The sequence below is a fragment of the Dipteris shenzhenensis genome, chromosome 31 (assembly GCF_047967505.1).
Source record: "Dipteris shenzhenensis isolate YYH24624 ecotype China chromosome 31, Dip_SZ_1.0, whole genome shotgun sequence".
Lineage (NCBI taxonomy): Eukaryota > Viridiplantae > Streptophyta > Polypodiopsida > Gleicheniales > Dipteridaceae > Dipteris > Dipteris shenzhenensis.
This window is the reverse complement of record NC_141626.1, coordinates 46,105,469-46,118,013: the sequence shown is the minus strand read 5'-3', so window position 1 is coordinate 46,118,013 and position 12,545 is coordinate 46,105,469. Positions and strand designations below refer to the sequence as shown.

At 43.2% G+C, this 12,545-nt stretch overlaps 1 protein-coding gene across 1 annotated transcript in view; it reads right to left on the bottom strand.

Annotated features, from left to right (window-relative positions):
* Positions 1-5,407, bottom strand: part of LOC147881529 (uncharacterized) — a 46,716-nt gene extending 41,309 nt beyond the window's left edge. The window contains exon 1 of the mRNA XM_087369807.1: positions 3,191-5,407. Coding sequence (XP_087225933.1) covers positions 3,191-4,442 — 1,252 coding nt within the window. The 5' untranslated portion in view covers positions 4,443-5,407. The remainder of the gene's footprint in view (positions 1-3,190) is intronic.
* Between the last annotated feature and the right edge of the window lie 7,138 nt (positions 5,408-12,545).

Below are 12,545 nucleotides of genomic sequence, written 5' to 3'. Positions count from 1 at the left end.
GAAAAGCAGCACCTACACCTCCACCAGGAGCTCGACCAGCCGCCAGGAGACACCTAGGCACAGATGCCACAAAGAGTCTTCTTCTTTGAAGATGTATTTAGGACAATCATGCTGTGTTTTCTTCGGCAATGTCCTCATACTTCCAACCTTTTGCATCATCTTGTTTCTACATGCACTCCTTTTGCCAGTAGCCTATATTTCCAAGATAATGTCCTATGGAGCAGTAGTTACACCAGATTTATGTCCGGAACATGCCTTGAAGAAAGACGAATAGACTGCAGGAGTTGGCACGGTAAATTTGGGGAAGGAAGGCCTCATATAGAGGCAGATTTGGCTGGGCTACGCCTGGGCCAGTGGCAGCCAACCACGTGGTCCGGTAGGGCCAACCAAAGGCTGGTCAAGGGGCAAAGCACGAGGCACTTGTTTCAAACCATACAAAGCTTTTTGTAGTTTTCAAACCATTTTCTCCGTGCCTTTAACTTGAAACCTATGTGGATGGTCCATATAGACTTCCTCTTTCAGATCACCATTTAGAAAAAGCGCTTTTAACATCTATCTGATAAAAGGCCAGCCATAATAAGTGGCAAGAGCTACTATCAATCTAATAGTAGTATGTCCCCCCTGACATTGAAAAATAGAAATTTCCTATTAATTAGTCGTGGAGAAAAGAAGAGGGGTAAAAAGGAAGAGAGGACAAGACTATTATCCAAATTTCTTCTGTTGGCATCAGGTATACGAGCATAAACCATGCAAAAGATCTATTCTAGGCTTTACTCCTGTAAAGGCCTCTTCAGAAGTTTTGTTTAGTACATCTTTCGTAGCACTCCAATTACGAAGGTACATAGCTGTATTTAATGCTTCATCCCAAAAGTAGTTTCGTATATTATGGGCTTTCAGCATACTCCTGGTTTTCTCTGGTTCATGCGCTCAGCAACACCATTCTGTTCAAGAGTATGAGAAGTAGAATGTTAGCTTTCAATGCCCTTCTCTTTACAAAATTGAAATTTTTCTTTTGACTTATATTCTCTCCCCTTTTCTGACCTATGAGCCTTAACATGTTTGCCAGTTTGGCTTGAGTAATATCTATGAAGGTCAGAAAGGTAAATATGTATAAGCTCAAGGATATGCTTTGTCCTTTAACCTTTCTTCGAAAACTTTTTGCAGCTGTGCTTTCCCATGATATATACTTTACAAATCATCTTCTCTAAGCTCTTAACGAAGATGAGTCAAGCCATTCACAAAACCTTTCATGCCACAGGATTTCTTTCCTGCTTAATTAAGAGATGTAGCCTTGAAGTCAGTTATGTATGATGTCAATTTATAAAGGCCTCCTTCCTCAATTCCCTTGGCTATGATTTTGAAATCATCGGTTTCTGACAACAAGAATTATGTTATTCTTGACGCTCAGATTTATAAGATTATGAGCATGTTGGCTCTTGTCATCATAACCGCGTAATTTTCTCTTGGACGTTTTTCAGTGCCATTAATTATACCTCACAAATTCAAGCTTTATGAATATTCTCAAGCTTGAATTTCCAAATGCTATAATTGGTTCCATCCAAGCTAGCTCCCTTTGGAAGGGACATTCATTGGTCTGACTCATTGTGCCTTAATTGGCATATCACACAGACTAGGTGAGTGCGGTGTGTACTTTTAATAGGGAAGATCAATCAAATGAAACTAAAGATATCCAAATAAATAACTGACACAACTGAACTAAATACCAAATAGAAAGAAGGCTTAATGCCTTACCTCTGTTCGAAGTCATGGTGCTCTCCCTCGAACCTGAAACCACCTCCAAGCAACTGCTGCTTCTCTCAGTGCAAGAGGATCTCCTGGCTGTCGTAAGCCCTTCTCTCAGTGTGAGAGGATAAGAGAATATGAGATGATTACACAAGCGTAGCTCTTGATGACGCACCATGGGTTGAAGAGGACTACTTTAATGATTATCCTCACCTCATTTCAGCATATACAGAGGCCTCTTACCTGCCAGAGTTCTAATTTCAGCAGAAGGGGATGTCATGGGCACATGGCATGACTACCTTGCTGGCAGCATCCCCCACAGGAGACGCAGCATACAGCAGTGCAGCCGTACAGCTGTAAGGCTGATAACATCACCTACTAAGGCACAGCAACAGCAGCAGACACAGGCGGAGCAGCAGGTATAGGTGCAGCAGCAGCAGCAAGCGCTGATGTCAGCAGCTGACATGAACCAAGTGACAATCAGCAGGGGAAATGTGGCAGGTCAGCTGGGCTGTCAGTTCCAGTCTGCTGACTGGGCAGTTCCATCCTAAGAAAGGAGGCTCATTCCTCCTGTTTGGGGATCAGACTTGGACTAGAGTTCCTCCTCAGGATCCACCTTCAGTGCAGCAGCCAGCAAACACATAGCCATCCAGTGGCATGCCAGCAGCAGGGAGGAAGGCAGAGCTCCACCCTTGCCGTCTTCCATCTTCAGGAAGGATCCTCTCTTCACTACGGTTGCATCTATTCATTTATTACAGTTGTAATTAGCCTTTTGGCACAGTAATACAATAAATACTTTCTTCAGAAGGGGGGCCCCGACAGCAACAGCACGCGCTTAACGTGTGCTTTCCTCGGTTCTATCCCTATTTCAGTTATAAAGAGAGAGAGCCTGAGGGAATGTAAGAGAATTAAAATAGTATGAAGAGTTGTCTTACAAGATGAATGAAAGAGTACAACGAGGAGTGAAGAATTTCCAATCCTGTCTTGTTCAACAGATAGAAGGCAAGGAGATCCTAGCGCCAATAAAGATGATCATATGCAAAGTGCATAACAAACAAGTATAGTCATCATTTTTGAAGGTGAACTTCCTTACATTATGTTCATCCTGTAGAAGCGGAAAGAACAGGGCAATTTCAACTGCGCGATATTCACCCACACGATTAAAACATCAACTCCACACATATCGTGGATCAGCTGCGATGAGAATTCATTGTGTGCATTTGCCACATTCTAATAAGTTTGATGGGCGGGATTTCTATATTTCTGGTCTTGGGCTCCATATTCTATGTACTTTTCCGCTTGTATCCCCTCATTTTTTTATAATGAAGCTATGAGGTGCCCTGTTGTTTTGTACAATAATTGCAGGATGCATTGAGATGCAAGATCATGTGGGACAAACTGCAAGTAAGCTACGATGGGGGCAAATTGTAGAGGCACAGCATCTTACCGTCCATCATACAGCGCCCCCCAGAAGCAGCAGCTCCATTCATTGAGGAGGGAGGCTTGGTTGTGGTGTTGCCATTGGTAATGCTTGCATTCAGGGCACTGTTGCTTTGTTTGTGGGGGACTTTGCGCTTGATGGGCTTGCGGGAGAGCAACTTGGCGATCTCAAGCTGTGTCTTGGCTATGATCTCAGTACGCTTCAGCTCCATCTCAACACGTCGAGCCTCGGCATCGGCACGCAAGCGCTCAGAGTCTCTGAACATCTCCATCTTGGCATGTTCCAGCTTGAGAATGGAGTCAGCAAAGGAGCGGATGCTCTCTGCTACCTCACTGCTGGAGGACGAAACCTTCCGGCGCTTGGCTGCAGCATTAGCTGCTGCAACAGTGGCCACTGCAGCTGCTGCAGCGACCCCTGCAACATTGGTCTTGCCGGAGCCCTCCATGGCGTGAGCAATCTTGCTCCTCGGAGTGCTAGTGATACTGTCAGGGCTCAGTTGTTCCTCCTTCCTCTTGACAGGTTGAGCTTGAGGGAGTGTGTTGGATGCATCCTCCTCCTCCTGGCTACTCTCTTGAAGCTCCTGTTGCGGCTGGCAATGGTGATGCTGGTTCTGCTCGTGTTGGTGATGGTTATGGTGATGATGGTGTTGCTGCTGGCGATTGAGATGGTGGAAGTGTTGAGTTGCATTCAAACCGTTAGGCAATTGAGGCACGCGTCGAGCAAACTCGGGAGCAATCTGCTGAGGATTCACCATCTTCACCACACGCTCAGACTCGCCACTCTCCACCTGAGGCAGCACTGTCTCTTGCTGCTGCTGCTGTGGCTGCTGCATCATCGCTCCCATCGTTCCCAACTCCCCAGTCGGTGGAGCGTATCCTGTCGTTTGACATCGCAGCAACACATCCATCCTCGTAAAGAAACCCCATGTCGAGGTACTGCCCCCGATGCTCGTCGCCTCCGACCTGTACCTCTTCTTCAGCGCCTCAATCTTGTTCTTGCATTGTGACTGCGTCTTGAGCGGCTTCGATCCCCCACTGCGCGCGCATACGTGCCGTGCTACCTCCTCCCAATCGTTTCCCTTCAATTTGGCTCGGTTCCTCAGCACCCACTTAGACTCATAGGCATCCAGCAGCGTCGCCACAGCGCCCTCGCTCCATTCGTCCCTCTTCATACGGTCCGGCGTCTTGCCGTTCTGATTTACTTGAATCATGCCCCGATCGTACTCGGGCTGCTGCGCCGGGGTGCCCTGCTGCTCCATGTCCACGGATTGAAGAGAGTCGGGGGATCGAATCAAGACTTCGCAAAAGCGGGAAGGAACCCGAGCTACATCCGATTGAAGTGTGGCTGGCGAATCTCAAATCGTAATTTCCTCTCGACAACCGTGGGGGCTATCGCTGTCTCTACTCCCCCGTTGGACAAACGATGGAAATTTGATTACCATCTGGCAAGAGGAAAAGGGTCGTAAAAAGAGCACAGGCAAGGGTGTTGTGAAGTCGAGGCGAGGCTCATGGGGCAAAAGGAAACAGCAGCAAGCAAGAAGAAGGTACGCTTAGGATGCGAGGCGATTGGAATATTGATCTGGCGACCGTCCTCCAGTACATCTTCTCCTGCCCCTCCTCCTCCTCGAGTCCCCCTCACACTTGTTCCTCGTGAGCTGATGCTTTGGATCGTTTGTTCTGCAGGCTTAGCGACCTGCAGAGGAGAGCAGAAGGAAAGATGCGCAATCGGTCTCATAGAATAAAATCCGTCCTGGAAGAAAAGGCTCGGATGACAGATTTCTTTTGTGCATCCAGGGAAGCACAGTAGAGCTCACATGGCTACAGAGCAGTGAGACAGGAAGGGAAAGAAACTGCTTGCCTAAGTACAAGGCTCCATCTCCATCTCCATCCATCTTACTTTATCATCAGCAGCAACACGAATCTCTCTCTCTCTCTCTCTCTCTCACAGTTTCTGTCTCATTCTTTCTTTATCTGAGCCAACAATCTCTTCAACCAGCTAGCCTCTTCAAAGCCCAAAATCACATGCATGATGCTGCAGTTGTGTGTGGCACTCACTTCATGGCTGCAGTTGTTGAGTGTTTGTTATGCTCTCTCTCTCCGTCTCTCTTTTTTCTCTGGGAACTTGAGCAGAGCTATTGCAGAGCACACATTTCCTGCAGGGTTTTAGGCTTTTGGGGAGGGAGGAGGATGGGATGGGATGCTCCTGCAACTTTTTTGGCCCGGTAAAATGAGACGTCTCATCAGAGGTAATGTTGGACAGCCAGTGAATCTACATCTGCAAATGTACAATACATGAAATTTTGCATGCTCACATCATATTGATTTAGATCCAGAAGCAGGTGCAACTTGCAAGCTACAAATTGTGTGAAGATGTCAATCGCTCTCATTCCTCTCCACAGAAAAGAACTTTCTATCACAAAACTAACCATACAGATCACTATCGTAAGAAACATATTAAAGCTAGTTATGGGAAACACAATAAATAAATAAAACTAGCTCAACTGAAACCAGCTGTTTCTAGAGAACCCACTCCATTGCCTAGGGAATCTCCTAAACATGGGCTAACAAGGGCTATACGTGAAAATATGAAATATACTTGTGGGCCAAGCCTTGCAGAAACATGCCCGCCTTTCAACAGTTACTCTAGACCCCAACATCTCGCACACCCAAGTGGCGCACAGGATATACAGGATATTCACCAAGCTCCAACACGAAATACCTTTTTTATAGATAGTGAGCAAGCCAAAAAATTTGATGTTTTGATTATCTGTGTAGACAATGTCAGAAAAAACGATCCATATATATTCATATATTCTTCATAGATTAGAGGGTTTTGTAAAACATAACACTAAAGTTGAAGGTTTTTATGGCCTGCCAAAAGAAAGTTTGACAAGTCAAAATGGAAATGTTTCAACACTCCACTAACTAAGCAACTAAGTCACTACTTTTTTTTTATTTTTACAATAGGCAGCCTAGAAGGAAGTTTTCCTTTTCTAAGCCCTCGTTAAACCATGTGTCATGATTATAGGCGTTGATCTTTATGAAGATCCAAGGGTTTGAAACGTGCTTTCTAGAAAAGCAAACTTTTGTGAGCTCTCCTTAAGCCACGTGTATAACTTTAGGCCCTTGATTTTAGATTGGACTAAAACACTCCTTCCAAATTTGACCCGAAAGCATACTTTTTTATTCATTCTTGCCGCAAATCTATTATATAAGGAGGGAGATAATTGTATGTTTTTTTTCTAGCCATCACTTGATTGAGTAATTGTTGGACAAAGCTCACTACCTTGCTACTGAAACCCCAATTGGATAATAGTGAGGATTCACGACCAATTTGGAGTTAGAGCCATGATGGAAAGGCTGCCTACCACAACCTAGTTGCAATGACAAGTCTGTGGTCTTGCATATGATAAAGGTCATCTATTTTGTCTCATGTTTCTCATAAGCATCTCTCTCTCTCTCTCTCTCTCTCTCTCTCTCTCTCTCTCTCCTTCATTTCTTCTATGGTGATGGTCTTGATAATTCTATAATCTCTTTCATGCTTTCTCATGTGACCATCTACATCCCATACTTCCTTTTATGATTGCAATATTGGCCTCATCTATGCTTCATGTTCATGTTTTCTCATAAGGAAACGTACATTTCTTATGAACAAAAATCCATGTAGCCAGTGTTGAGTTGCTATTTTTTTTTGCAGTAGTTGGCTTCATCTACTCATTGTGTTTCTCTATATCCTTACAAAGTGGACTTAAAGATGAGGAGCATGATTACATGCAACACAACGGGGTCTAAATCAAGAAATCAATAGAATGAATCTATCTTGAGCCATTGTCTTTATGGATTAACAAATACAAAAGCTTACATAACTCTTCTAGAATAGATCACAGTTATAGGATTTTTTGGCATATTTTTTAAGACTTTGATTATTGGATTGCACACATAAATGCATGGCATGTTTGAAGATTTTGTCAATCATTTATTGAAACACAAGGATATTTGATTGCTCATGCAGAGCAAAAAATTTTTGCAATCATTTATTGTGCTCATGAATTTTCAAATGTTAGTTTTCAACAAATTTTGTCATCTTGTTATTTATTGTTAATTATTCTACTAGTATGTGCTACGTGTTTTGATTGTGATATCATAGTATAAATTATGAAAGATTTTTTATTCGAGTGACTTGCTTAGACTAACTCGTGCACATTATTTTATAGCTAGGTCTTTATAAAAGTCTTAGATGTTTCATCAAAAAAAGGAAAATGTACCATAGTTATGACGTAGTCCTCCTTTGAAAAAACAAGTTATAGAAAGTCATAGACACTTCTTGAATTAAAAACAAAACAGTATCTCGTAGCATTATTCCCACCCTCTAACACACAAACATGGATATATGTGCTTGCAATCAAACTTGTTAATGCCACTAGAGCTAAGATGCTGATGTTTTGTTTTTTTAATAAACAAAATGCTGATTATATTAAAAGGGTGGTCAGCCCTTTCAAAAAAGAAGGCCAACATATGGGCTGCCTGCCCAAGGCCCATGCTCCAAGTAGCATAAAGTAGCAGGTGGATGGGCACTATCCATTCATCACCCCCGTTTGAACTACCAGTAAGAATCTGCTCACTAGAGGGTTGATCCTTTGGGTAATCCACTCAGATCCATGAGATTAGCTTTGACAAGCGCCAGAATGGCAATCTCTCTCTAGCCCACAGGGACCCCTCGCCGAAAGACGATCTTGTTCCAGACGTCCCATGTTGCCATGCAGATCGCCGCTCGGATATAAGTTCGGCTAGGATGTTGATGTTAGTTGTAAATCTGGTTAGGCCAATCTCCATAAACTTTATATGTTAGGCCAATCTCCATGTTAAGATGCTGATGTTAGTTGTAAAACATGTTAGGCCAATCTCCATAAACTTTACATTTAATGAAGAAGTTTACAATGTCTTCCACTTTCCACTCTTAAATTGAGATGTTATTGAGTGTAGATGCCTTTGGTATGTTTGCTCTAGCATGACTATTGACTACTAGGCAAATGCCTTCCCATTAAAATAGTACATGTGCAATATCATGTTACGAGGAAAGCAACTCATCAGAAGAATCCAAAAGGCTACAATAAATACATTATCAATGGTATTGTTCAAGTCCTTAATTTATTCCTTTGTGAGAGGATTCTTTGTCTTGTTTTAATGTGGTCGACCATGTAAGTTGCAGTGGTGGAGAGTCAGTTCACCAATTTAAAAAGCAATTATTCCCATTTTGTACAATATTCAAGTACATTCCTTCCACTTCTGTAACACAATAATGCTCCCCCCCTAGTCCTTTATACCCACTCACTATGCCCTAAAGTACCTTGATCATACTTTACATGCAACTTCTCAAATCTCATATCCCTTTGGAAATAAAATTTTGAAGGCTTTGCCAAGTATCCTTTTATGCTTAATTTTAATGACGTTTTTATTTATTTGGTGAATTAAGTGCTCATCATTATTTTGAGGCATACTTGCTCAAAGCCATTGCGAGCAATATGGTTTTTGGAAGGTTTTTCCATTTTTCATTTGGAAACCTCTTGAAAAATATTTTCCAATTTTCCTTCAAATCTATTATGAGAGATACAATTTCTTTAGGGCCTTGAAACACATTGCAATTTTTTAGGGGTGAAGATGTCTTTAGTAAGTTTATGGGAAACATTATAAGAAATTTGATTTAAAGCCAACTTCCTAACTCCTCTTAGCTCAAGCTCATCCTTAGTGTTGTTTCTTTATTGATCCAGTTTCACAACCTCTTGCATTAGGAGACAAAATCAATTGCTCACATGCTTTATGCATTTCCACAACCTCTTCAACAATGAAAGATTTAATGATTGCCAAACCTCTTGCATTAAGAGACAAAATCAATGTGCTCGCTTTATGATTTCTTTAACAATGAAAGATTTGAATGATTGCTATTTGATCCCTATGCACGACATTAAGCATAATTTTTTTTTAGTCACCACGGAAGTGAAGGGGCTTAATTAATCCAATGAAAGTTTTTTGTTGGTTAATTAGTATAACTTTTGAAACCATGGTCTTGTTGTCCCTTCCATTGAGTTGATGTTTATGTAGGATCAATTGTATCATGGAATTTTATATTCAACCATGGTATATAAATTGAATGGAGACAAATTTTGCATGGCAACCAAAGGCCAAGTTGTAGTTGATTGGTGAAATGCTATCATTCGAAGCAAAAAAGCTACAAATACATCATGATCATACAAGATATTAATGTGCTCAATCGATCATTCATATTGGTCTATCAGACATGTTTGTGCACCATCTGGGTTTACAAACAAAAGCAAGGTTGCTTGGGAGAACTATGAATAATTCTCAAACAAGAACTCAAAGTGAGTCTTGGAGTTTGAACACTTGCATCAACTAAGGTCTTTCATATAAGTAATTCTTGCATGCCTTGGAATGCCACTCATAGGCCATTTCCCTTTTTTTTTCTTAAATATATGAAATAGATTAGAAAAAGGAGGTCGGAGGAGCTGTTGCAAAAATTGGCCATCTGTGGGCTATCTACCTTGGGCCTACACTGCACGTAGCTATAAAACCACCTATCTCTTGGATAGGAATGAACTAATTTCTAGTAGTGAGTGATTGACCACATGATCCTTCGAAGAGAGGATCCAACTAAAATCTTTCATGAACATGGAGCATCCTATCACAATGATGCTCACTCTGAAACCAATTGGGGTGCTAGGTTCCAAGACCGCGCTCTATTTTGAGACTCCCATACTGTGAAAAAAACCACAGCTCTCATATAGGGCCAAGACGTAGCTAAGGTGGAGGGGTGTTTGAAGGGATCTCCCAGTAGCGCAGTCCTAGCAACTAAGGTGGAGGGGAGTTTGAAGGGATCTCCTAGCAGCATCGTCCACCAACGTGGGCTAAGGTGGAAGGGAGTTTGAAGGGATCTCCCAGCAACAACATCCGCCAATGCGAGCTAAGGGCAAAGTGCACCATTAGCCTTGTCGACAAGGCTGATGGTGGAAGGGATCTCCCAGCAACAACGTTTGGCAGGCTAAGGTGGAAGGGAGTTTGAAGGGGTCTCCTAGCAACAATGTCCGCCAATGTGAGCTAAGGGCAAAGTGCACCATCAGCCCTGCCAAGTGCTCGACAACCTCCACCCTAAGCCATACTTTCCTCGAAACACAATTCTAGAAGAGGTGCCAAACAAATTTCACCAATTTCTTGCATAGAGGACAACAGGGATTGACTTGAAGCCTTTTTGCCAAATTTCCCCCTCCCTGGCAGCTACATGTTCAAAGCTTTCCATAGTAGGAATCCACCCTGCAACCTTTCCAAATTTCCTCAAATCTCTTCTACCACCATTTCAGCCGATGCCTTAGGTTCCAATTCTTGTTGAGCATCCCAAATTGTGAATCTTTGATGGTTACTGCTTATAGATTGACTTCATGAAGATTTTGTGCAGGGGGGTCGCACCTAGGTTAGCCTTCCATTCCGATGAGGGGGACACCTTTTGAAGGCTAAGACATTGGAATTATGTCCAACACTGCCTGCATTAGATCGTACTCCCTGTCTGTCATCATGAATTTGATTCGGAGCTATTCCAAGGTGATGAGCTAATCTGCACACCGCAAATTCCATAGGTTGCCCCCATCATCTGGTGCCTTTCTTGTAGAGAGCCCTTGCTCTACGTATGTCATGGATGGTGAATGGCTCCCCATCCCTATCTGGAGCTTTGCTCCACCAAATGGTGTCCTGGAGGCTAGAAGCTCCCTCAGCCCTTTCAGACCCTTCCAACTCATCAAGCCTATACATGTTTTCTAGGGCTTACTCAGTCCTTCCACACATTTGACCCGATTATTTTAGGTAGGAAATTAGAATAGAGGCTATCATACCAAGCCACATCCTAGCCATGATCCTGCATCCCTTGCCTTTCCCTTTTTGATGAAGCTTTTGGCTATTTCCACCCATGGGTCTTGCCCATCGAATAAGAGCGGCAGCTATTTGCTAACTAGGGCCACATTTTTGAACCTTGCATCTAGTAGTCCTAGCCCACCTAGTGCTTTTAGGGATTTGAAGGCTTCCTAGGGGATGTAGTGCATGCACCTCTTACCTCGTTCCTCTGCCCAGATAAAACCTCTGAATAGCCTTTCCAGCTCCGGCCACTATGAATTGCTAAAGTGCCAAATTGAGGCAATGTATATGATTGCAGCTGACAGGATATGTTGGATTACCAGGAGTTATGCATATAAGCCTAAGTTCTCATCGCTCCATGCTTGCATTTTTGCCTTAAACTTGTTCATGCACCACTCAAAGGTATCGAACAACCTTGCCTCTCATGACATTTAATTTCGCTAGCCAGTCTGGAACAGGGTCGTTGCTTGTTCTGAGGAGGAACGTCTTTGACCAGTTGCATTAAGAGCCCAACACCATGCAAAATGTTTCTATTGTCCCCAGTAAAATTTTCACACTCCTTTGGTCTTCCAACGAGAATGACATGGTGTCATTGGCGAATAGCTGACTACATAGTTGGTTGCTTGAGGGAAGGATCAGTAGTCCTACCAAGTCTCCCTCCACCTGTTCCTGCTTCAACATGTTCATCAGCGGGGCCATGCACAAGGTAAATGATAGGGGGGCAAGGAGGCAGCCCTGCCGAACCAATCTCTTTAGGGCGAATCTTCCACCCGCCCCCCATTTAGGCATAGCACCGCCAATGCATTCCCAAATAGGCTATTGACCTTTCTCACAAACTCCTACCCAAAATCGAGATGATTGAGCGCTTCTAGTACGTAGTCCCATTTGATGCAATTGTAGGCCTTGTCAAGATTAGCAAATTTTGTTGACCTGAGGGTCTAGCATGATCCAAGGTTGTGGCGACATTGAGGACATTCTCAAAAATATCTCTGCCCCTTACGAAGTCGTTTTGTTCCCTGTCCACGACTAACTTGCATACTTGAGTTATCTTGATTGATAGGGCCTTCGCTATGATCTTGTAGGAGGTATTCAACATTGTAATGGACCTCCCCCACCTTAAGTCAGTCCTACTTTTTTGGGAATAGCTTCATAAGACCCATGTTTATGTCTTCTGACAAGGTCCCTCTAGCGATCGCTAAACTGGCCATCTCGGTTAGCCCCACTAAGTCCCAAAAAGTACAGTAGAATTTTGCATTAGGCCCGTTAAGGCCAGAAGATTTGTCGTTGGCCATGGCATTCAAAGCCTCCTCCAGTTTGTCTTGCTGAATGGGGCTCAAAATCTGTGCTTCTAATACTCCAGTCTCACCAACCAATCAATGCCTTGCTTACACTCACCTGCCATACATCGTCTTGGATGGCTAGTTCATCCAGTATGGCCTCTAGCTCAC